The sequence below is a fragment of the Filicampus tigris genome, chromosome 15 (assembly GCF_054856515.1).
Source record: "Filicampus tigris isolate MCC_2025a chromosome 15, RoL_Ftig_1.0, whole genome shotgun sequence".
Classification (NCBI taxonomy): Eukaryota; Metazoa; Chordata; class Actinopteri; order Syngnathiformes; family Syngnathidae; genus Filicampus; species Filicampus tigris.
Window position 1 is genome coordinate 11,237,501 of NC_141231.1, and position 26,705 is coordinate 11,264,205.

Here is a 26,705-nt window from a genome sequence, read left to right on the forward strand (position 1 = left end):
TGTCAAGTGGGCTCAAGCCTGGTTTAAAACGCTTAGTGGAGGTAGTTTTATTTGAGACTCATCCTCAATGGCTCCTCCAAAGCTTCGGAGGTTTGAAAAAGGTTTGAAAAAAAACCCAAACGGAATACTGACTGACGGCCTTTTAACATGACGCTCACAAAGGGGTTCAGCGTTCGGCTCGATGGGCTACTGGTCACAGCACGACAGATGGAAAATGTCTATGGATTTATTCTGAATGGTTCTTAGTGTACGCTTTCTTGATTTATACTTGAAAATGTGCTCACAGTGCAAGGTGAGTTTATCTATCAATTTGAGCACCCAAACCCTGGGGGAAGTGTCCAACTATCAGGGGAATCAGCGGCGACAGAATGCGCTTGAAGGTTGCCGTATTGATGTCGGCGTTTTAAAGAAAATCTGTTCCACTCGCCCCTCCGAGCTCTTTCCATTAACGCGTCAGCTATTTTTGCTCACCGCAGGCATTTGTCCTCATTTATTCTTGTCGAGTGTTTACGTCCCAAGTCAGACTTGACTGGCCGCATAAAGACAAAACGGAAGAAGAACGCAGACTTCACGTGGGAGTTGTCGGCCCCGTCCAAAGACAACCGAGGTCTGCGACGCTCTGCTGGCGATGGCCACAAACTGAAATTACAGTGGCCTTGTGGGGTCAAAAAGTATATCAAGAAATCTACCAAAAGGCTTTATTCTTCAGTTACTTTCACCAAAAACAACTGCAATCTAAAAGTATCGCCTATTTCTGATATAGAATGTGCAAAGTAGCAGATTACCGTCACTTTGTTTTAATAACCTGGACAAATGTACCTTTTTCTTCATGAGTGTCTAGGATTAAGTGTCTGCAGCTACTACAACATGCTGCAGATAGACTCCTGACAAGGACGAGAAAGTTTGATCATATTACCCTGACACTAGCCGATTTGTATGGGCTCGCAGTCCACTTGAGATACGATTTCAAGGTTTTGCCTTTTGCCGATAAAATATTGCAGCGCTTAGCGCCGTCCCATCTTGTTGAACTAGTGGTACCGTCCGTACGTTCCATCCCGAAACCTTCGTTCAGAAAATGCTGGTCTTTTAGTAATCCCGAGAGCAAAAGGAGTTCCGCAAGTTCTAGAGCGTTTTCTATTCGGGCACCAGTGCTCTGGAATTACCTACCCACGGATATCAGAGGCGTTGCCTCAGTAGAAATGCTTTAAACACGATTAAAGACTTATTTATATACTATTGCGTTTAGTTGAACTATTTCTTGGCTCTGAGGAAGCTGCATTTATCTGTTATGCTGCACACAAACGGAATGAGCTGCCAACAGAAGTAAAGTTAGCCCCAAGTGTAAATGCTTTTAAATCCAGGTTTAAACTCTGCTCTTTTCCCATAGCTATGATTGAGGTCCTTTAAAGCATTTCTGTAATCAATGTATGTTCTTTTAGTAAATTCAGTAAACTATTTTTTATTGCTTTACTTTGCTTTTAAATGTCTTTCACTCTTTTGTTTGTAAATGCTTTTAAATGTTGTACTTTGAATGGTGTACCTTGTGTACAAAATGCACTATATAAATAAATATATACTATATCAATAAAGCTGCCTTGCCTTGCCTTACTGGAATTAAGCCGCAAAGGCAAAAAAGTACACGGTCCACAAGTGGGGTGAGTACATTTGAGAGAGCGGGAAGCCTTTGGATTGCGGTGTTTAGCGGCAAACATGACTGATGTCATTTCACATTGCTTTTGTATTGGTCAATTCCATGACGGCGCCTGATTATGTGTTGTCGCCTGTATGTGGTTGCGCAACAGTGCCGTCTTTCATCTTGTTGCCGTCATTTTGGCGCTACTACCTTTGGATTCATTCCACGGCTAAAAAGAAAAAAAAAAAAAGAATGCAATTTGTCGAGCAGTGCAATATGTAGAGCAAAACAGAAGGCCGTGTCTTCAGACGTGGCAGCCTAACAACGCCGGCGAGTATTATTCGTCTGGAGGCGGCAGCCGCAATGACGTTCTCGCTCTCCCGCTCCATCTGCACACTGGATCCATTTTTCATTTTTTGCCCCGAGGGCAATCGATGACGGGGGTGACGAGACAATAGCGCACCCTGGGCGAGCCACAAAAGCCTACAAGTGAAAGTGGCCTGCTGGCTCCTTTGCCTTCCATGTACACTTAGCGGGAAAGCTGTATATCCCGCTGCGGTTTTGCCGGGATCCACATAGCCCCCTGTTGTTTGTTGTTTTAAAATCGCAAGCTGCACCGTTTAGTGGCCTCACATCGACGATAACAACAACCGTCTGGCTAGCAAAAAAGAGATCAGAGAAGACCAGAGCCCCCCACAGCAACCTTTTCTGCAAAATGGCAGCAAGAGAAATAGAAGAATATACATAGAATATTTGGCGAAGACTCCATTGATCTTGTGTGTAGTTTTGAACTTTTGCTTCACATAAGATCCATACTGTATATTCAGAGACTGACGGCAATAAGAGGAAGAGAAACTAGTGTTCTTAGACTTAATTGCTTGGCATAAGTCAAATTTGATCCAAGAGGAGAGCATGGGCAGCAGGAAAACGGTCTGCGGCAACCAATTGGAGACTGCGGAGGATCATGCAGTATACAAACAATGGAGGAGAACAAGGGTCTGCTTCATTTATTTCTATGCAAGGGACACACTTCTCCAAGGTGGGAATGAAGGCAGAAAGACAAGGGACGATTGTAGAAAAGTGAAGAATGTTGGGTATCACACTGCTAACAAAATAACAAAGAACAAGAGTCTTTTAATTATTTCTTAGAGTGAAACACAGTATTTTATCCAAGAGAAGACTTAGGTCAGCAAGACAGTAGATTACTGCAGCTAAGCGGAGACTGTGGAGGCAGGCTCCTTCAGCTAATAAACAGCGGAGGAGAACAAGGGTCTCATTTTATGATTTCTCAGAGTGAGACCAATTTCATCCAAGAGGAGACAAAGGGTTGCAGCAACAAATTTGGAGCCTATGAAGTGCATTACTTAAACATCTTTTTTTTTTTTAACATATCACTGAAAGAATTGAGGAGCTTGTGTGTCTGTAGTAATTACTGTATTTAACAACACAAGACACATTTTATCCAATTGGAGAGTAAGGGCAACAAGAGAAAGGACAGTTGATGTAAAGTGAGCACTATCAAAATGGTCACGGACAATTGAAGGGAACAAGGGACAAATTCAATCATTTCTAGGCATGAGGCACATTTATCCAAGGACAGACTTGAGTGCAACAAGACAGCGAACCATTGCAGCGAAGCAGAGACTGTGGAGTATCATAAGTTCTTCCTAAACATAAGACATTTTTCTCAAAAGATGGTAGCTGGAGACAAGGATCACCTTTAGTTATTTAGATGCACGAGACACATTTTATCCAAGGGGAGACTGAGGGCGATAGGGGACCATTGCAGCAAAGTGGAAACGGTGAGGTATCACACTGGTCATAAACAATACAGGAAAATGAGGGGCTCCTTCAATTCTTACTCAGCATGAGACATGTTATCCAAGGGGAGACTAAGGGCAACAAGACAAAGGGACAGTTGCTGCAAACTGAGGACTGTGAGTATAAAACTGGTCACAAACAAGAGAGGAGGACAAGGGTCTCCTGAAATTATTTCAAAACATGAGACATTTTACCCAAGATGAGACTGAGGGCAACAAGATAATGGGCCGCTGCAGCCAAGAGGAGCCTGTGGATGATCATCCAGGTCACATCAGTCTCTTGGCATGAGACAACTTTTATCCATGAGGAGGTTAAGGGCCTTAGTAAAAATGTCATTGAACAATTCCAGTACTGCCTGATCTGTTTTCCCATCTTGAATGCTCGCAATTGATTTTTGTTCTAATTGGTAATGCAACCATCTGGCCATCAAAACGACTTGTGTTCTTGCCTCGCTCGGTTGTTATTTTACTTTGCGGCTATTTGCCCAAAATCTCTCTGGGCTCGCACACTCCATTCCAAACATTACGTCAGCTCTGCGTTGCGAGGGCCGGTTCCCCGGAGGCACATTGCGCTTCTAAAGTGTTCAAGAGAGTGCTTTTTATCTGGAGTGCGGATGAGAGAGGACGTCTTTTCCGTCCGGGAACCTTGACCACCTTGTGTTTGTGTGTGTGTGTGTGTGTGTGTGTGTGTGCGCGCGCGCCACTGAGACAAACTTCTTCTTTTTCTTCTTCGGGCTCCATTTGCTCCTCCAAACTGATGTGAGGCTGAGATGAGAGGTTTCAAAGACGCACACACAAACAACACAGTTACAACCGTGAAAGCTCATTAAAACGCTGAGGCCTTAGCCAAATTTCTTTGGGAAACAACATCTCAGCGAACATTAGCCTTTTTGGGCAAAGGCACGTCTGTGTGTGTGTGTGTGGTTTTTTTTTTGTGTGAGTGAGTTGGCACCAAAGTGTTTATACTGTATAGTTTAGAAGGTAAGTTGTTGTTTTTTTTCCCTCCCTGCAGTGAACTTGTCTGAAAGGCATCTGGCCAACTTGGAGGAAAGTCACAGCTTGATCGGGACTGACTGCATTCTCAGATGGCGGCGTCAGAGGGAGGGCGGGCAAGGTTACTCAATTTGGCGGAGCCTCCCGCGACCATTCCGACAGGTTGGAGCTGTGCGGCTTTTCCCAGCGGAGACTTAAGTGCAAATTCAAGTAAGAAAGGAGACTTTCTAACAGATATTGAAAGAAAACTAAGAAAGCAAATACGAGACACGTTTGTAGTATGTATTTCTCAGCATAAGACACAACTTATCCAATAGGAGAATAAGGATAGTTAGCAAACCTTCTATTCCAGACTAGGCGAGACTGTGAAGTATCATAGTGCTAACAAACAATAGAGGAGATGAGGGTCTCCTATACATATCTTTCAGCAGGAGTCACATTTTAGGTAATACCAGATTGAGGGCAGCAAGACAAGGGCCTGCTGCAGCCAAGTGGAGACTAAGATGCATCTTACTGCTAACAAACCACGAAGGAGAATGACTTCCTTGACAGTCTCCCTTATCTATTTATCATTACAAGTCGCACCAGCCATAAAATGCACAATAAAGTAAAAAAATACATATATAAGTCACACTGAAGTGAGTGTAAGTCGCATTTTGGGAGGGAATTGTGCGCAGTACACATCATTTCCACCGAGCTACGATGGTAACATTTAGCTAACATTCACACATGTAGCATACAAGAAAGTTACTGTAAGATAACTTTAAACTCACCAAAACGGTTGTAGATCGATTAAATAAGTCTTTTATTTATCCCCGACCATGTAGAATGTTTCCAAGTCTCCAAAAGTATTCATGTATTTAGTCGTAATTATGTCTTCATCTTCTCTGTGCGCGGCTTCTTACGTGTGTGGCTGCATGATGCAATACCCCAGCCAGAAGCAGGCAACTGCCTGTTTGTGGTTCATTCTTGTTCAACCATCGTCTGTACGTAACTTAAGACAATTGTGTGTAATGAGCATGCAACATTTATATAGGAGCTGAATTGTGGATGATTGTACTGTGTTGTTGACTGAACATACTAATCGCTATCACTAATGCTAATCGCGATCGCTAATCGTTAGCATGTCTGCTTTAGCGCTAAAGCGCCTGCAGAGGGAGGCAAAACATCTTAAATAGAAGTCAGCACTAACAAGCCGCGACAGTAATAAGGTGGTAATAATTTCACACATAAGTCGCTCCAGAGTATAAATCGCACCCCCGGCCAAACTATGACAAAAAACGTGACTTATAGGCCGGAAAATAGGGTAGTTAGTGGAGTATCCTGTTGCTAACAACCAATGGAGAAGAATGAGGATCTATGTATCTATTGTTCAGTATGAAACCCATTTTATCCGAGAGGAGACTAAGGGCCTTATTAATTATGTAATCTATAAATTGCCGTACTGTTTCTGTTTCGACATGACTTTTTGGGCCATCAACGTTCCACTTCAAAATTAAACTGTGAAAAACCCATCAGCAACCATCTCAGCATAAAACAGGTTTTACCCAACGGGAGACTTGGGGCCTAAATGCTATTGTTATGCATAAACTTCAGCACTGTGTAATCTGTTCTACATCTCTTGACTTTGGCCCCATTGCTATTCCACTTCAAAACAGAACCGTGAAAAACCACCAACACAACATGAGACACATTTTATCCAGCAGGGGACTACGGGCTAAATATTTGAGGGACAGCGACACGCTAAGCTAAGCTTAGCGTGAGTCGTAGTAGATCCTTTTGCTGTGGCTGTTGTTTGGTTTTTTTTCCACTTACCAAGCCAGTGTTCACCGGTGATTTTACCGAATCCCTCACGGTAGGACTCCCAAGCCCGGAAGAAGCTAACCGAGCCGTCCTCCCTGCGCTGGATCACCTACACAGCACAGGACAAAATGGGACAAAGCGGGACAGGGGGTTAGCAAACGAGATGGCAATTCATCCAGCGTTTCATCCTGCCTCTCTGATGACTCCTTCAAAGCGCTCCAGTGTTGGCCCATGCTCATCGCGCGCACACACAGGGTGGAAAGTAAAGCCAAACAAATGAAGAACTACATAGCCAAAAGACAATTTGTCAAAAAACAGAGGACGTAATTAAACTTGGATTGAATTGAAGTTCACAGTGGAACCTGTTAAAATTGCTCTCCACGCGGACAGCGGCACTTCCTTGAGTTTGATCAACCTTTTGCAAAAGACACAAAAAGGGATGAGATTCTGTATGAATACTTCGTATATTATTATAAGAGTTGTCTCTTTGGCATTTTGTGGGGCGAGTTGATGCTTGGATCCCACTTCTGACAACAGCTTTTGTGGCAATATGCTCTCTATTAATGTAACAAATTAGCATTGAAGCTTTATGATTATTCAGAATTGTTGAACATAGCACAAGGCAGCATCTGTCGACAGCGTCTATATGGAGCTGTCGACATCTGCGCAGACAGATCAAATGCTCGCAATGTCTTCATCGCGCTTGACTAAACGACCGATCACGCTGCCTTTCGTGTTCGCGGCATTTTTTCCCCCCCCGATCATCGAAACCCTTTTCACTCACAGGTCCTGGAATAAACTGCGTTGTTGCGTTGTTGTCCTGTAAAAATGTGTTTTTCTCAGAAATTGAATTCTTTTGACAATCTGAAGTGATGGAACAATTCTTGACGGGTATTGGCCCACTTTTTGTCAACAATGGGCTTTGACTTCGGTTTGTGCTGTTTAGCGAGAAGGAGAGCTGAAAAAAGATGTAGGCTGCTACGTTAGCTGCTCTCTAGTTAAGTGTGGCTATAAAGCAGGGATGTGCGATATGTTATGCTCATTTATTTACAAAGAATATGTTACTTATTTTTCATAATTGATAAAAATAATGAACTTCATCAAAACCATGCATTATTCATTACAGCAACCGAGTTGGCCCGCAAATAGCGAACATCCACATAGAATTTACGCTCACTATATATGTTAGAAAAAAAGATTTATTGGAGAGATATATCTTATGCATTTTAAGTTGCATCTGGTTGCATCAAAGCCAGATAAAAGCATACAATTCCGTATAAAACCTATTGCACGTGTTTGTGATATCCATGTTGAACAGTGTGTGTATATATATATAATATATATATATATATATTTTTTTTTTTTAGCCTAAAAATTGACAAAAAACAAAAACGGTCAATCTGCTGGTATGCAGATATACAAGTATGCAGGCTCGACTGCATTGTATTTTATTTAGGGTAAGACAATCCTCAAATTATTTAATAAGATGCATTAATAAAATAAAAAATGAATAAGAATGCAATCATACATTGCATTATTGATTATTGCATTAATGAACAAATTTTACTAAAAATGAGCTACATTACTGCAACAAATACTACATGATTGATAATGCAAATTTAACTACACTCAAGGACAGTTCCTGGTATGTGCAATATGTGCGGCAGCATTTCCACCCCCCCATAAAACGGTGCGTGAATTGATTTTTTTTTTTTTTTTTTTTAGTGGCACCATACAGCACAACTCATGTAAATCATTGCGGTTTGTGATTACATTATGACTAATGATGTTCAAATGTTTCTTAAAATGTTGCCTCAACAGTCGAGGCTTTTAGGCTGACAGTTTGGATGGTGCAGGAAAACCGAATCCAAATATACTGTATAGCTGAGCTCAATGGAAAATTTCTTTTGAAAGTCTGAACAGACACCTTCCAATACGGCTGGAAACTTTTGCGAGGTCACCCCAAGCAGTTGCGCGGTCATCAAAGTCAACCGCCGAGTTGTTTGGTGCAGCTGCGGGGGTTAAAGTGCCTTCGACCGGCCTGGCCGCCTCCCTTCAATATCCGCTGTCCTTACGCGACCGGCCAGCTCCTTTCTCCCCTTTAATTACAAGTCGACCTTGGGGGTCGCAATCTCTCCGTCTTCACGACAAGATAATTATTGCTCTCCTTTCCAAGCAACCATCAGAAGCCAACTGGATTCAAGCGTTCTGTTCCTAATCTTCCTCAGATGTTAATGGGATTTAGATCAGGGCTTTTTAGAATAGTTCAACATGTTGCTTGGTCTGAGGTCATTATCCTGTTGGAGCATCCAGAAAAAAATTGTCTGACACCGGGAAGCATATTCCACTCCGGAATTGCCTTGATGGTCTAGAGATTTAATTTCTGATTCAAGAGACCCCTGCCGGAAGAAACAAAGACCGCAAAAATTGAGCAATGCCTGACATCTGGATTTTGGTCTGTTTTCCTGCCACTTCCCCCCCTAGAATTTTTATTTATTTACATATTTATGTACGTTTGTATTCTATTATCCTCAGCCAGGCAGACAGACAAGCTCTGCATGTAGATAATTTCCTCTTGGTGGAAATGTTTACCTTATCTTGAGCCGCACAGCTGAGAAGGTCTCATGTTGACACCTTTTAAACCACAAACAGCAAGTATGTCACCGAGCGCCAGTGTTTGCACTAGACATCAAAACAACCCCCTGCCGCCGTGCCAGCTCCAAAATCCCCACATCCTCACAGTTTAGCCGAAGGGCAACAGGTGATCAAAGTTGTGTCAAAGTCGAGGTGAAAAACGTCTTATTACGTTGGCAGGAAGGAAAGCCGGTTGACACCGCTACTGCCAATATGCCGGAAAAATAAGTGCGGGCTTGGTACAAATCTCTGAATTCTGAAACATTCACTTTTAAAAACCATCTACTTACATAACCAGGCTGTTAATGCAGCACTTGAAGCCTGAAAATTGCATTTTTATTGCATTGAACTAGTTTGAATGAGAAGGATCAATTGTCTTCACCTCCTGCAGAGTTAAAATAAAAAAATCAAGGATGAATCTGGGACAGTCGCAACCTCTTTTCAAATTGTGCTCCGCTCTCTTTGCATCAACCCGTCTCCATTCTGCAGTTCAATTTATTTCTCTCCGTGCAGCTCTTAGGTATTAAATTCTTTATACGTGCTGTTCTACATGCTCCACAAAGTCGGAACAACCCATTTTCGCCCTAGAATTACCTCCTGTCTTGTCTGCTTTCCGACCTATAAGAAAACTGTCAATATAGACACTTTGAGGTCACTGACAATCTGCTAGTAAAGTTGGGAAATAGGTGTAAGAAAAAAAACCAAAAAACAACAGGACAGCTGAAAGTGAGGCACAGAGCTAAAGTGCTTCACATTTAAATAAACACAGTAACACAATGTTCATTTTATTTTAGTATAATTAAAGTTTATTAATGCAAGAATTTTTGCTTTATTTTATTTCGTTAACGAAAATGTTTTTTGTAGTTTTCTTGGTTCCCAAAAAGGTTCATAATGGGTTAAGATTATTTAGTGCTACAGTGAACCCCCCCACTATTTTAATATAACAGCCAAAGTCCACAAGTAATTGTTGCCCTCCTTAAAAAGGTTTATAATTGTCCATAGATGCCCAAAATGGCGTCAAAGCACTACATGAAACTCCACAACTCACTTCAACATAGTTCCTTGACACCAGATTGCCAGAATATGGCGCGAAAGCAATATTATATTAAACAAGGCTTGGTCTGGACACAAACCTAACACTAACCCCTTTGATACAGAGGGTAACTATCGCAGAATCAAGCAAATTCCGAAGAATCCAAAAAGCAGCGAAATGGATTCACCGCGTTGGCTTATGCTAGCGCCGAAGGGGCCTCGTTGACATGCACGATTTCGACGTCTGGTGTATTAGCTGTTCCAGACAGCGCGCCCCCATTATTATGCTCCATCTCCTCCGTCGCAGCTAATTCTATCAAGCCGCACTTCTTTTTGATCTGTTGGGCAAAACTATTTCTGATCGCAAATACGTAAAGGTGGACGGAGAGCCAAGTCTCCACGTGTGCTAATCCCGAGGTGTTGGAAAGGTTTATCCTGCGGGAAAGACGTGTCGATCCTCGGTTAAGGCCGCATTGACAACGTGAGGGATGCCCGGGAGGGAGTTTGACTTTAAAGAGTGGGTTTTATCTCCAGACTGAATGTTCTGACTGTTAATTGGGGGACTCGAAATTGGCTGTGGGTGTTAGCTGAGTCAATATGTCAGGTCTTTTCTTGTTAGTCCCCGTTGGGTTAATTCATGATGTTGTTGCAGGCTTCTTAGAAAGCACCGTACCACGTAAAGTAAATAGCAAATAGCGAAAACAACAACAACCAAAATATCTAGTACAGTAATGGAAGCCCAACGTGGAAATGTAAATGTTTGCTTATATTAATGTTTTAAACTGTAAACTATGCTACTAAAAGACATGAACTCATTCACTCTCATTCAAAAACGTACTTGCCATATTTGTACATCATTCGCAGTAAGCAGTTGGATTCCGATTTACACACTGTATTTAAATGTCTACAGCAGGGAATGAATCGTTTTTGACATTCGAAGTAAGTTCCCACACTTCATTTATGTGACTTGTTTCTGTTTTGGTGAGCAACAAAGTTGAATAGCGCACAACAGTTGCTTCCATGTGAACAATAGAGTCTATGAACTGAGATATTGTTTCGCCCCCCCCCACAAAACAAAAGACTCCAAGCCCGGCAACCAAACGTCAGTCACATAGCAACATCGCAGCTTTGCCTTCGTCCCCGCGGTTGGATTTGCATGCGTCGCCTTAACCTCCCTGTAATCGCAGCAGTAGATGAAGGCTACTTAACAAGCCGCCTTAAGCACTTCAGCGGGATTTCTGTCAGCGGCGGGGAGTCCGTGGCGCGTGCAGATGGGACGCGACGACAGCCCGAACGGAACGCGGGGCGAGAATCAACATAAGCTCTTTGGCAAAAAAAAAAAAAAAAGAAATAAAAGCTGTTAGAGGGAGATTTACAATCTGGCACGTGACTGCCTGGAAAGAAAGCGGGAGGTGTGCCCAGTGGCGGCATGTCGGCGCCGCGAGTATACGGCGTTAGCAGCCCGTAAGTGACGATTATCACGTACAAAGCGTTATAAGAATAGCGGCCCTTATAGACACAATGCAAAACACACCAGCGCTAGCTAACAGTTTGATGAGCAATATGATTATTCGACAAATCGGATGATGAAAAGCGAAAATGCACTTTTCCAAAGCAACATATGTCGCCGAATGTTTTATAATCCTATTAGAGAGACAGATGCGCTACGAACACAGCGGCAACAGGCGGGAGCAGACGGAGAAAAGCAGAAAAGCAATCATCCTCCAGCATTTTCTTGCTTTTTAGCTGATAAGATTATTCCTGGCTGTCTGCGGTAAAGCCAATGAGCGTCGCAAGAGAAACCTGCTTTGCCATACGGGAGGAAGCCGGTTAGCTCAAGATGGACCACGAGGTGGGGAAGTCATTGATTTAAAGAAGAAGAAAAAAAAAAAAAGAGAGTAAATAGTTCAAAACATTACGGGGTAATCGTGTCCTGAAACATGAACATGGACGCACACAACCTTGTGGCATAATCATCGTCATCAGAGGGACTTTTTTTACAATCCATGACACAAAAGATATTTTGTTGACTTGGTAGGCGCTCCTGTTTTGGTTAGCAATATAATTTGAGTGGTATCAACTTCTTAACATTGTGGAGTTACACCTCAGAATTGACTGGAGCACTAATGGTCATTTAATGGCCATTTCCACATAATCTCATCTTTAATTAATCTAAATTGGAGACTGTGCTTCTGTAGGTGCTGCTGTTTTGGTTAGATTCAACTTCTTAATGTTGTGGAACGCTAATTGTCGTTTAAACCGCCATCTCTAGACGAGGTATGATGATTTTTAGTTCATCTTAGCGACTGCGATGGTGGCTCTATATGCGCTTGCTGTTTTGGTTGGCAACAGAGTTCAAATGGGTTCAACTTGTAAACAATGAGACTGTTGTGCTGCTGATGATTTGGTTAGCAACAAGTTCAAATGAGTTCCACTCTTCTTGTGTAAATGGGATTTAATTACCTCCGTTTTTTTCCCTGATGGGTTAAAGCAAGGCCTTTTATATTTGCGGGTGGTGTTTATTTATAGCAACTCGCTTTGTGCAAATGTCACAATGTATGAAAAGTGGAGAAAGAAAGGATCTTAAAAGGAAATGAAAAGGAGGAAGGAAAATGTCTTTTTATTTTTTTTTGAAGGTTTGCTGCCTTACAAAAACGTGAATAGGACACGCATGCATCCACAAGTAAGCGGCCTCGCTTTTTATTTCACCTTTCCATTTTCTTTCCAACTAGTCAACTAACACATGAAATATTGAGGCCGATCATTTGTTGAGGAACACTCGGAAAAGCGGGAGGCGTCGTTAGGGGCGGTGGGCACTCGGGGCTTCTAAAGCACACAAACATGCAGGAATCCGACCTTCAAGATGAAACTTTTACATTTCTCTGAATGGTTTATTTTTTGGCGACTTCTGATAAAAGCCCCTCCAGCATTTGATGACACTCATCCCTTCAATAATGCACGCCGTGCTTATTTTTACACTGTATACCTTTTAACACAAGTCACAATCGGAGACATTAGCCCGCATTTAAAAGCCAGCGCAAATAGGTTTGCCCACTGGATTGCTTCAGCAAATACATCTTTTATTATTTGGATGACTGCATAGCGAGTGTTTTTACTTTTGCTTCTGTAGGTTTGAACACAAAGGATCCCGTTCTATGGTCGTCATGACATTTTTCTACGTTGCGGATTGAAACGATGCAATAATTTTTATTTCCTGTTCTGTGGTTGTTCTTATATTTTTTTTCACATTTCAATGCAAATGGTCTTCTTTCTCTTCTATGGTTGTCATCGCCACATTCTTGTTTGCTTTTTCAGATGTCCCAATAAGTGTCCCAATAAGTTCCATTTCCTTTTCTGTGGATGTCTTTTTTTCTCTCTATTATTTGCATTTCACGACATCCCCTATGTTTCGTTTCCTGGTCTATGGTTGTCATCATTTTTTTTTTGTGAATTTTTCTTGCAAAAAGTTTCATTTGGTGCTCTATGGCTTTCTACACATTAGTTTACTTTTTGAATTTCTGTCGCAAAGAGTTCCATTTCCTGTTTCACAAAAACGTTCTCTTTTATCAAAAGTTGTGTTTCTTGTTCTGTGGTTATCATTACAATTTTGTATGCCACAATAGGTTCGTTTTCCTCTTTCTATGGTTGTCATCACATTTTTCTTCTTTGCACTTCGTGGCGTTAAGCTCAATTTCCTGTTCTATAACTTTCATGTCTTATTTGTGCTTTTCTATGCGGCAGTAAGTTCCATTTTCTCTACTCTGGTTATTTATTTCTGGTTCTGTTCATTGCACTCTGTGACCTTGCAGTAACTTTCATTCTCTGTTCTATGGTCATCATTACATTTTCTCTTCTCTCGCCCTTTTATTCCAGTCGGATACACATGGCCCTCCATTCTTCTCCTTCTCCTTTTTCTTCCCACCTCCCTCCAGCTAACCCGTAGTTCCCTGAAGACGACGACATGTCAAGGCGGTATGCTAATGCAGCTGCGGCATATGGCTCATTCCTTATTTAAGCTGAGCTGAAAGAGACCCACCGACAGACGGACTGTTAAACTACCGACTCAACCCGTCCTCGGCTTCGCACCCGGTTTGGATGACGCCGCGTTGATCTGCTAATGAGGCTGAAGTGCGATGGCAATCAGCTCAGCACACCGGGCCGGATCAGCAGCCGCTATCGCAAATCCAAATCCTATTAAGAGAATGTTATACCTGCAAAAGGTGTCGCAGAGCCTTTGCGGTTTACATTTATTTATTTATTCTTAAGGGGAAGAAGCGCAAAGTGACTGACGGGCCAGCGACGCCGCTCCATCCCATCGCACCGCGCTGAGTAATCCGTCATTTTGACAGTATCGCTTTATTTGATGATCGGGAGGTCGCGACCTTGCCCGTCTGGCAAATTTGCTGTCACGCCGACGTACTGGAAGTGATGCCTGCTCAGCAGGTGTCCCGTCACCGCGGGCGGGGAAAAACACAAGCAAACAAAATGTTGTGAGTCATCGCTTTCACACACCAAACTGGGGGGGGATTGTTATCCAGACGCTACACTCATAAACAGAAGGCTGTTGGTATCTTGAATTGTTCGGAAGTCAAGATACCAGGTATCGGGCCGATAACGGCCTTATTTCAAGGTATCGGGTGTTCGAAGAGGATGCCGATACCAGCCACCGATACTCAAGGCTGGGAAAAAAAATGAAAGTAAAAATCTGACATTGAGTAAATCTTACTTGCGAGTAGTTGGTGCTACACTGTGGCCACTTGACATATCTGTGAACCATCAAATCAGTCTTTGTCAAATCATTATCTGTCATTATGTTAAGTGACATTTAATATATCGAAAGTACTAGTGGTGTCGGTACTTGGTATCGGAATCGCCGAGTAGTCAAGAAATCGTTCTGTATCGGTCTGGCAAGAAAATTGTGTCGAGCATCAACAAAAAGAATTCTTTAAGAAGAGTCGTTATCTTTTGGGGGAAAAAGTTCAAACTTTTCTGAACATATTCTTCTTTTTGGAAGGTAAAGGATAGAAAACTTGCTGCTTTGCAGCTAACAGACACATGGTGCAAATTGACACGTTTCTTCTTGTACTTCAGCTTTAACCCGCTGATAAGGTCTCATCAACGATGCCTTTGTCAGCCTTAACCTTTAAGACCTCAACCTCCTCTTGTAGGAGCATGAGGCGAAGCGGTGCACATCACTTTTCACAAAGGAAAAAAAACATGCAACACAAAAACAAAAATTCAAACGGCTAGAGCACTAGTCAACGTGGAGCAACAAGGTGGCGGCAAAGCACTACATGAAGCTGATCAAGTCACTTCATCTTAGTTCATTGGCAACAAGATGCCACGTGATGGTGCCAAAGCAATACATGTATATCCATGTATATTTGACATTCCTTATAAATGTAAATGTCCCCCCCCCCCCAAAAAAAGTCTGGAAAAATATGAAAAAATGGGCTATTCTTTTTAAAGCATATCCAAATTATTATTACTATCCATATTTCACACAAATACCGGTACTGTATATGCAGAGTTGGGCATTCCGTCAGATTGACGAACCGGTCCGTCAGTCCATCAACGATTTCCCGTTTTGCTGATGAATGATGAATGACGGGACACTTTTTAATGATGAACTAAACATTGATGGAAGTGGATTTTTGTCCATCAGCATAATCGTCACTAAACCCTCGTTGATGGACGCCCGTTTTGCTGACTTTTTGGGCAGTGGGGGCCTGACTAACTGACGGACTTTACTTCCGGACTGACTGACGAACTGACGATTACAATTCGGTTCGTCACAAAGAATGAAGGACTGACAAATGACGGCCGCGTACCCAGGCCGTTGACTGATGACAAATGACGGACCAGCAAAATTTTATAACATGCCCACCTCTGTGTATATGTATGACATTTTTTAAAAGTTATCATATATGCTGAAGTTACAGTTTGACCAGTCTTCACCACCATGAATCAGTCCAAAACAGATCAATAAGTCAATTTGCAATTAACATGTATTGTGCAAGAAATTCTAGCCCCCAAGTTCCCCCCCCACACACACACACAAAAATTACCTTCCTCCAAGGTTTTCAAATATCCATCAAATGACGGGACGACAAAAGCGGATATTAGCTTTATTAAAATGTAAATGCGCGTCCATCCCTTTATTCCCTTTAAGCGCATGGGCCATTTTCACGCACTAGTTGGCAGACATGAAAGGAACCAATTATTTCTACAAAGTTCATAGCCAGGGAAAAAAAAAAGAAATTAAACACAGTTCTTGATTCATGCTTTGGACAGACTCCAAAAATCAGAAAGAAAATAAAACACTTAAAGTTGTCGCTAGGAGTCAACTCTCCATTAGAAAGTGCTCGCATTATGCCGCCCAACCCCGAGGACATCTTGACTTCAGAACAAACAGAAATAAATGTCTCCGAGGAGTGTGCTTTATCTATGTGTGTCATGGCCACTGTGTGTGTGGTTGTGTTGGTGAAATACATTAAAAACACATTTCCAAATATAACTCGAGAAAGCGGCACCGTGTCAATGTTTGTTCACCACTGAGCGCCGGCAATGAGAACAACGAGGGCGGTGGCGGTGTTTACTGCAGCAAGATCGCACGTTTGCACAGCGCATAAGTAGTTCATTCCATAACCGGAATGGAAATCCCGTTCGCGTGTGACAAAAGAAACAAAAAAATACATGGCAAAAGAAAATATGGAACAGCTGAAATTATCTCATGCTTGTGAAATACAAGTAAAATGTTGTGAACTACAGAAAATACTGATTTAAAAAAAAAAAAAAAAAAAAAAAAACGTTCACGGGTCACGGAACATGTCACAAAAAAATAAGTTCAATAAAAATTCGATGTAAAAAATTAAATTATGTGTTACAAAATAGTTAACAAAATAACACCAAATTACTGCATTTGAAAAACATGGTTACGCGGAAATGGAAAGAAAAAAAGTGTTACAAATATTATGTTAGAAAAACACTACCACCACTAAACTGAAGAAAATGGTGTGTTGAATTTACTCAATTTTATTTTGTCAAGTGGTTGCACAAAATAAAATCTGGATCCAGATTTTTTTTTTTTTTTAGTAGATGTATAGTCTACTTTAAAAATGTAGCTGGATCCAGATGATTTTATTTTGTGGAACTACTGAATTCAACAAAACCTTTTTTCCATTTTATGAGTGAAGCCAGTTTTTATAAGCGTAATGAGGAGGAAAAAGATGGTGATGATTTTGATCCTGGGACTTTTTTTTTGGCATTGTACAATACAACAACATTCCTATGGAGAAATATAGTTGATCTGTCTTACGTCGGTTTTGTTTAACTCTGAAGTGTTGGAAAATTTCAGCAGGTCACTCACTTGGGATGGGATGTAAGCTCAATTATAAGTTCACAAACAACAACCATTTTCCAATGCGTGTTCGTTTAATCTTTCAAAAAGGCATCCAATGTAAATAAAGACTCACACAAATTGATTGAATTTGCCCATCCATTTCTTTCAATCTCTGAAATACAGGAATCAGACAAAGTCAGATCTGGGTTTCTTTTCTTACCTCGCGAACACTCACACCCATGGGGGCGAAGTGAGAAAAGGGCGCTGTTGATGTGTGTGTTACACCAGACACAAAGGTTTTTTTCTTTTTTCTTTCTATTGATTGTTATATGACTGCTTATGTGTAAGGACATTTAGAGGTTCGTGTGTGATGACCAACAATGCGTAGTGCAATTACCGTCTGATGGACATATGGCTAATATATTGGCTAATATTCAGCCATCCAGCTAGAGTCAGTAATTACCAGCCCGATGCTAATATTGGACAAATCCTTTCAGAAGCAAAAACAATTTCATTTGATTCCAACTGCATTTTGTTCTGGCTCCAGCCTTTTTTATTTTTTTCGCCACCCCACTTTTGTTTACATTGCCAATTAGCATTCGGTCTCTCATATAAAAAAAACAACAACTTTCAACTCCGGTGAGAGCGTCTTGCGCGATTGCAGCGGCCGACTCACCGTCCAGCCGCCACCATCCGTGGTCATGTCGCAGTAGACCTGGAAGCCAGTGGGATGGTGGATGGGAAACACGGAGTAGATGCCGTCCTCTCGCTGGCCACTGGCGTACAGGTCGCCGCAATCGCGAGGACGCGAGCCTGCCAGAGGGAAAGTAACAGTCAAAAAAGTGCGAGTCAAAACAAAACAAACCGGTAACAATTCGTTTATGGCAATAGTCCAAAGTAATTTTTCATGTCGCTTTCCATAAAGCTGTTTGAGCATTTATTTAACATCCTTGGCCTACTAATTAAAATTAAACCTTACAAGTACACTGAAAAAGTACTTTGCACACTTTTAAAATGTGTTCAACGAATACACATAAATTGTGTATGTTCAGATTAAGTAAATTCAAATGATCTGTTTTTTTTTTTGTTTTGTTTTTTTAAGTTTACTGTGCTGCACCAAATACTATGCACGTTTAGCACGCTATTAGCCTCCTGGACCCTACTTGTAGCACCACAACACTGAGAAGTTATGCCTCACTAGTGACCACTGTTAATAGTATGCCAAGGAAAAAAAACAAAACAAAACGATACTAATCGAATACCGTCAGTCTAACAGGAGTCCTAGTTGTTTTACTAATGTGCTGAATTGTCTAGTGAGGACAAAGAGTGTACTAGTACATGGACCATAATATGAATATCAAGGATGCGTAATAAATGCTTGAAGGGCTTTCATTAGTCGATAGCCACCGTTAGCGCTGTCAACAAACTTTTTGTTTTCCCATCAGTTTGCTTTGATTTATTCCTTTGGCTTCTTCCTCCTGCGAGACGAGAAAGACGCTGACGCGGCACAAAGTTGCTCACGCTGGGTGAGTAAGGTCACATTTGATTTATGCCCGCTTGTCTTTGTTCTCGCTGAGCTGAGTTCATGTAAACTCACTTTTCCAACTCCCGGCACAATCGCATCCGTCGCCGGCTGCGCTGTGAATGTGTAAAAACAAAAGGGATAGATGCTACGCGGATGGATGGAGGACGGATGGATGACTAGTGCACCGTGTTAACAATTATGGAAATACAAAAATGCTGAGATGAAAGGGTGCAAATTGAGATTAATGGATGAATATATAGATTACATAACCCTAGATTCACTCAGTAATTCATCCATTGAACCATCCATTCATCCACAATTTACTAAGTCATCATTTATTGATTGAAAAGTATTCACTCATCAGACGTCCGTTAATACATTAATTCATCCATTCATTTACCCATCCAGCTACCATTCATGTCTATCACCCAACGGAAATTCTAGAATTCCATTATAGAACGATCCGTCCATCCAGACATCTACGCATCATCCATCCAACTATCATTATCCAACTGTCAAACATCCATCATGTATCCATCCATCCAAGATTGATCTACCCGTCTAGTAGTCAGCCATCATCCATCGATTCAAAATCATCCATCCATCTCATCAGCCCTCAACCACTCGTTCTTAAGCATTCATTCATCAGACCATCCATTCATCCATCCAACTAATCAGCATTAACTCATCCAACCATCAAGTGAGGCGTGATCCATTCATTCAAGATGGGTCCGCCATTCAACCGGCATTCAAAAAGTCAATTAATTAAACCATCCATTCATCCACCCATCCACCTACCCGCCATCCATTCCCAGATTCATCCATCTACTGTATCTACACTCCTTGATTCACCCGTTACACATCCATCATTTGTCACCCATTCATCCATCTTGTCAGCCAATCATCCATCCGTCCATCCATCCATTATCTATACCGCTTTATCGACACAATGTTCACAGGGGTGCTGGAGTCAATTCCAGATGTCTTTGGGCAGTAGGACACTCTGAATTGGTTGCTCATCCATCCATTGATTCAAAATTAATCATTTGTCAGGCCATCCGTTCATTCGTCTGTCAAACTATCCATCTACCATTCATCCACCCTTCAAACATACTTCATCCATCAATCCATCTAGCTGGCCATCGTTCATCAATTAAAAATGAATTCATCAGACAGTTCATTCAGCTCTCCATCTAACTAGCCATTAAACAATTCATCCAGCCATCTTCATACCCATCTATCATTCATCCACCCATCTAGGGAGCATCCTCCATTTATTCAAGATCTGTCCATCATCCAGCCAGAAATCGACAAGTGCATTCATGAAATCATCCATACATCCCCAGACTTGCCTCATTCCTTAGAATCACTTATCCATCCATTAAACCATCCTGTCACACATCTACCCATCATCCATCCACGGATTCATCCATCAAGCTATTGTCCGGTCATCCGCGCATCAAAAATCCATTATTCATCCATCCATTCATAATTGATTCAAACATCCATTCAGTACGCTTTCTGTTCACCCATCCACCTATCATCCATCATTCCCCAAGATTCAGTCATCCATCCATTCAAAATTTGTATTCAGTCATCCATTCATTCATCAAGTCAGCATTCATCCATTCATTTATGTCGGTCTATTGATCGCATAGACCAAACATCCATCCCTTTCGTTCACCAACCCACCATTCATTCATTTGACGTCCAACCAAAATCCATCCGGTACCTTTCTCCGCAATACACCCACCCATTCATCAAAACCGTCTGTTGATCTGTTTGGGGCTCTCCCGAAAGGTTTCGTCGCATCTCGGCGAAAAGCCACTAACAAGCTCTGACGTTCTTCATCAGAGTGCCGAAATGCGAGCTAAGCGTGTTTCTTCTGGTCATTAGCGAGGAAACAAAGCTGTCCACCTGGTGGATTTTTAGTAACCGCTCTCGTTCTCTGTGACATTTTTTAATACGTCGCAGGAGAAAATGAACAAGTTCCAACATAAATCGGGGCGATGCATCGCATCGCGTTGAGTTTTGCAGGAATGGCCTTATTAGTTTGCGTGGACAAGAAATGGAAAACGAATCCCCTCTGGGGAGGTAAATGTAGTGAAAACGTATTTAATTAATAGTTAAACTCACACATTTTTGCTGTTACGCTGTGATCAAATTTGTCGGAAGTGAATGTTTTGTCTAATACACGGAAGGGGGTCCATGTTGAAAACATTTACCGGTGCTAAGTGTAGTTTTGGTAACCATTAAAGTCGTGCAATTGGAAAAAGACAAGAAAAGCCAGACCTCTGCCAAGGCCAAATGGATATTTAAGCGGGAATGAAAGACATGATTTGTCAGTGTTTGTGTATGAGCAGGAGTTAGCCAAAACGACTCAACTCCAGCTGCTTTTCCAAAACTCGAGCGGTTTACACACGCCCGGCTTCAAATAAATGTATGAAAATGACTTCAGTGCAATTTTGACACTGGCGTATACTATTTCATTTGGTGGTACAGTCCCTAAAGGTTGTCCTTTGAGCTAACTCCAAATCCGTTGTCAACTAATGCCATTTGTTTAATAGGTGGCCTTCCAACAAGTTAATAAAATGTTAATGACAAGCTGGTGACATGTTAGTAACAAGTTAATAACATGTTATTAACTCATTGAAAAAAAAAAAAAGGATGACGTCGATCGTCGTGGTTTACATTGTGATCTTGCTTGTCTGTGAAATGAAGGTTTCTTGCAGATCAGAAATACCCCAAATTAAAAAAAAAAATAAAACGGATTAAACTAAATGTATAAAAACAAATAAAAAATGAACTTAAATGAGAATTCCCAATTTATAATAACCCTGGCCTAGAATCAGCGGCGTTTTCCTTTTACAACGCTATTACTTTAGTGTCAGCGCATGTCCATACTCCTTGTGAGTTTTTTTCATTTTGCAACTGTGTGTTCAACTGTTTGTTCCATTCAATAATCCGTTGAAACTTGTTCATGGAGGGTATCAATGTATTTTCAATTCTGATAAATATTACATTTAAATCCTATCTGCTTTGTGCTGACCGACATTATTAAACATGCATGACTCGTTCCTCAGATGAGGGCGGGAGAACTTGGGGCTGCCGCTGAGCTTGAAAGATGACCTACGAGACCTGACAGACAGCTGAGCCAACAGGACACCTGCTGCCGGCAGGCTTTTTGTCGAAAATAATGAGAACGCGGCGGGTTTATGAGACGCTCACTGACAGGACCCGGCGCCGGCGGTCATGGCGACGCTGACGATGCGGCCGTCAGCGTCGGGCACAACGGCGGACGTCAGGCTGACGACACACAGAACACATTCCTGTAATGGAGAATTGTGCGGGGGGAAAAGGCAGCCAAGCTTTAAAACGCCACATGAAAACAGAAGTTCGGAGAGATGTTTCTTCGGTTTCCCGTATGGTCGAACGAACCAAGATGTATCAAATGTCGGCTCTAAGGACTTCTTGGTAACAATAACATGTAAATAACTTCACAATGGATTATATCAATAATACATTAATAACATGTTGTGAAAGTCTGCTTGTATGCCATTATTTTCACTTGTGTATGAAATTGCCTTCCTCCTAAATGATACGTGTTAATAACACATTAGTAACACATTAAATATTAATGCCACATTTATAGCTGGTTATATGCATGTTTGCAAATGCATGTCATCCTCCATTATTGTCATTTTTCCCCCCCGTTTGGCCTACCTCAACATAACAAATTATTGACATGTTAATAACATGATAATAACATGAATTCCATATTTAGCTAAACTTTTAATCAGACTTTATTTATATAGCATTTTACCTACATAAACTGCAGAGTCATAGTGCTTTACACTAAAATTAAGTAGTTAATTAGCTAAGAAACATGTAAGGTTAATAACATGTTACTACCACATTAATATCTTGTTTATCATGGTAATAATGGGTTACTAACCAGTTTTGCATACAGGTCTCAGTCAACTTTTGGAATGATACACACATGCTAACCAATTCTTCTGATGGATTGCGGGAATTTTAATTAGCCCGATATACTCGTTAAGCACGCTAACCACAACACACATTTAACCAACACCAGATCGGGAAACTGCCTTTTTTTTTTTTTTTTTTAAATGTCCATTCCATAAATATTCCACCTAATCGCTCCCTCCATATCCCTCTGCAGCATCATTGATCCTTTGCAGTTCGAGTCCAATTGCTTGAAAATGTCACAATTGCAAAATAGATATTCTCAGTTTAGCTATATATTATCGAGTGATATGTTAAAAGGAGCTCCGGAGAGAGAGAAAAAAAAAATCATTGTATTTCTTCTCTGTAGTGCAAGCGTAAACAGTAAAAATTCACTCATATCGACTCTTATTGTACTCGCCTTGTCGGCTTAAATCCAACGAAGGCACAGGAGTGGGGAGAGGGGGGGGCTTGTGTTGTGGGTGTGGCAGCTGGGCTGTCTTCTCCCCGAAGCGTTCCGGTCAATTGTCATGCATGCTAAACAAACAATCTGGTCGCCTTACCGTTGGCGCAGCCTTTGAAGCGAACGCCCCTCGCCGGTGCCCTCTGCAGGTCGGCCTTGGTGCGCGCCTTCAGGCCCACGTTCTCCTTCTGCATGGCGTTGAGTGCGTCGCTCACCGAGTTCACCACCTTCACCATGTTCACCTGGCTGTCTGAAAGCAGCTGCGGGGGGAAAAAAAAAAAAAGTATTTGGGCTCATTTTAAGAAAAGATATTAATAACATTATAACAACACATAAATAGCAAGTTAACATGTTTATAATATGTTACAACACTTTTACAAACGTGTTAAGATCATTAACAACATGATAATAACATGTTACCAAATGTGGTTTGAACTGCATTGTTGTTTCTATGGCTACTCTTCAAAAATTTTTGTTTGCCCCCATAATGTGTTTACTGTGTGGCCTTTTTTGATGACATGCTAATTGCATGCTAATAAGATGCTAACAAAGCCATCTGACATTACCCACGGTGACACTGATGGAGCTTCACCTGTTTGTCCAGTGGGTGAGATTGAATTATTAAATATTCACCGGAGATTTACAACTAATTAATCCCAACGTCCTTGAATGCACCGCTAAGGACTGATCAAGCGACTTTGAGAAGGCTGGAAAAAGGAATTAATTAGGGAAAGAAATAATTGAAAATATCAATACCCCATGCAGGCTTGGAACCCTCGTGTGAAATCCTAGTTCTTGTTTGAAAACTGAGACATCTTGAAACCCAAATTTCCAACCCAAACATGAAACCCTAAAACCACTCATTTGAAACACTACCCTGAGTTTCGAATCCTAACTTGAAACCCTCATCTTGATTTGAAGCACTAATTTGAAAATATAACTCTTATTTGAAACTCTAATATGAAATTCTTATCCAGTCTTGAAACCCTAATGTGAATGCCTAGCCTGGGTTTGACACCCTAATTTGAAACCCAAACCCAGACTTGAAACCTTAATAAGAAACTCTAACCCAGTCTTGAAACCATAATTTGAAACCTTAACCCTTGCTTGAAACCACCACTCTGTCTTGGAACCATAATTGGAAACCCATAAATTTGAAATCCTGATCAGAGAGTTACAGGAAAAATCCGAGCAGAAAAACGGACTTTGAGGGTGCTTGATATAGAAAAAATAAATGAAATATACTACAATATTATAAATGAGCAAAATAAATCAAATCCAAATAAAGACTCCATAGAATCAAAAAGCTCAAGCATAGCCTAATGACAAACAGCCTTGCATCATCCAAAGACATAAAAAGGACATCACGGCAGCACAAAAGCCCTGCGGGGAGCCCGCTTGATGAATGTGCCTTCCCGGCCCCCCGCAAATGACCATCCGCCCCTCCCCTCTCCCCACTGTTGATGAAGGGGAATCGTTTGGATGCGGCGCCCCAGTTGGCTCGTGGCCCCGCACCACCAGGTGTTTGGCCTCCCCTCCTACCTTTGCGCTCACGTTTGCATATTTCACTCGCGTTCGTTGCGACAAATTCACCCGCCGCGCTCCGCGATCATGTGACACAAACGGCAGGGTTGGATATTGCCGACAAGCCCGCGTCCATTCGCGAGCGGAACGTTTTTCACAATGAAAAACACGAGGGCGAGGCAGGACGATTACGTCATGCCTGTGGCGTGGATAGGGGTGGACCGATGGAACAGCGACATTCACGACACGCATCACTCAAGCTGTTTATTGCCACTACCAGTTGAAGTTTACTCTAAAACTTAGCTTAATGCTAAAACATAATGGGAAACCCTATAGATGGGCTTACAAAACTAGCATCTGTACAGTAGTAGTTCTAAACCTTTAAACAATTACTATTTCAACAATACACACGGGCACATATTCTTTATCCTCTGCCATAAATGGTAATATTACGGCAAATGTGATCAGGGCTCCACCCGATTGGAAATGAACGTTGATACCCCTCGTTTCAGGGCTACCACCCTTTACTTACTGTAACTGGGCATGTCCACGGCAAGGCAAATCGTTCTTGGGGCCTCATCATGAAGTGCGGCGCGGCGGCTCATCAATTAGGACGCTGATGTAATTAGCTCTCGTTAGACACCCTTCACACTGGCTGCCGGGGTAAGTCAGCAGATTCAGTCATTATCAAGCCATTAAATGCTCATTATCAGCGCTAAATGGCAGCGTATGTTTGGGGTACTGGGGTCCGTACTGTGAGGGCTGGGAGTAAAACAAAAAGTACTACTTGTTCCAAGTAGCGAGTGGGTATTTGGAGTAGAGTGGTACCGTGAAAATGGCACTCTACAGTGTTGTATTTGATAAAACATACAGTAATAACCCAACTAATATGGATTTTTTTTTAGGCTGATACTGATTCCATTATTTAGTAGGGTAAAATTCTGATAACCGATTAATCGGGCAATTACTTTAACCCTTTGATGCAAAGTGGTCACTACAGTGGACAGCTATTTAAAAGTTGCTTTCGCCTATATTAATTAATCTAAAAAATATATTGATAATTTAAATAACATTAAATCATAATTAATGCATGAAAGGGTTAAACATATTTTTTTTAATTTAGATTAAAAAATCTAGGCAAAAGCAGCTTTTAAAAAGCTGTCCACTGTAGTGACCACTATGCATGAAAGGGTTAATGACCATGTAATGGTCATTTTTTTGGACCCTGAACAAAACAAAGATATGAATGACAGGCACAACATCTGACTGACAATATTTTGATTTTTTTTGTATTTGTTTAACTTCTCAACAGAAAGAAAAATGTGCAAAAACTGGCAGATTCAGGGTTTTAATTTAGCAGATTTTTGCCAATTGTTTGAAAAAAATGCTTGTATGTATCTTTGACTAAATTAATGAGCCAATTTAAAAATGGTCGATTAATCAGTCGGGACCAAAATGTAATTAAAGAGGATAAAAAGAATTCAACGGTTTGTGCGTCATGATTTTGTAAATTAAATCAAGGGACACTGTGCCACTCCTTGTATGTGTGCCTTTGCTCATTAGAACCCTAATCTTGGTTTGAAACCTTAATTTGAAACCCTAACCCTTGAACATTTTTGTACGTGTTGAGGAAGAGTAAGAAAAACCATTTAGAAAAGTAGATTTTTTTTTCTTCAGTTTTTTACATTTTATGACCTAATTCAAGTTCATATATTTTTATGAACAACTTTTGTCACCTTGTTTGAAGTATTTGGTTAACATTGTATTGTTTATTAATAACTTTTAAAATTATTTTTAAACAGCTAAATGATGTTATTTGTTGTTATTGTTATTGTTCACTTGAAATGTTGTTAGCTATTTCCTTATTTATCTTACTTGTAATCCCATTTAACAATAAACGATCAATAATCATATAGACTCCAAAATCACATTTTCTGTAGGGCCCTTCGGCGGCTTGGTCATGTAAGTAC

At 41.2% G+C, this 26,705-nt stretch overlaps 1 protein-coding gene and 1 long non-coding RNA gene across 4 annotated transcripts in view; one reads left to right on the forward strand and one right to left on the reverse strand.

The window, feature by feature from the left end:
• Window positions 1-26,705, forward strand: part of LOC147135471 (uncharacterized) — a 116,901-nt gene that overhangs the window by 66,090 nt on the left and 24,106 nt on the right. Inside the window, exons 2-3 of one of the 2 annotated variants that reach the window (XR_015089898.1) lie at window positions 4,466-4,656; window positions 21,866-22,368. This is a non-coding gene — a long non-coding RNA (uncharacterized LOC147135471). Of the gene's footprint in view, window positions 1-4,465; window positions 4,657-21,865; window positions 22,369-26,705 lie in introns of those variants that run through there. The other variant, XR_015089897.1, reaches the window with a different exon arrangement.
• fibcd1b (fibrinogen C domain containing 1b) overlaps window positions 1-26,705 on the reverse strand; it is a 93,210-nt gene that overhangs the window by 26,394 nt on the left and 40,111 nt on the right. For both annotated transcript variants that reach the window (XM_086054000.1, XM_086053999.1), the window contains 3 exons: window positions 23,312-23,471; window positions 17,934-18,070; window positions 6,262-6,358 (listed from right to left, as the gene is read on the reverse strand). In XM_086054000.1, coding sequence (XP_085910126.1) covers window positions 6,262-6,358; window positions 17,934-18,070; window positions 23,312-23,471 — 394 coding nt within the window. The remainder of the gene's footprint in view (window positions 1-6,261; window positions 6,359-17,933; window positions 18,071-23,311; window positions 23,472-26,705) is intronic.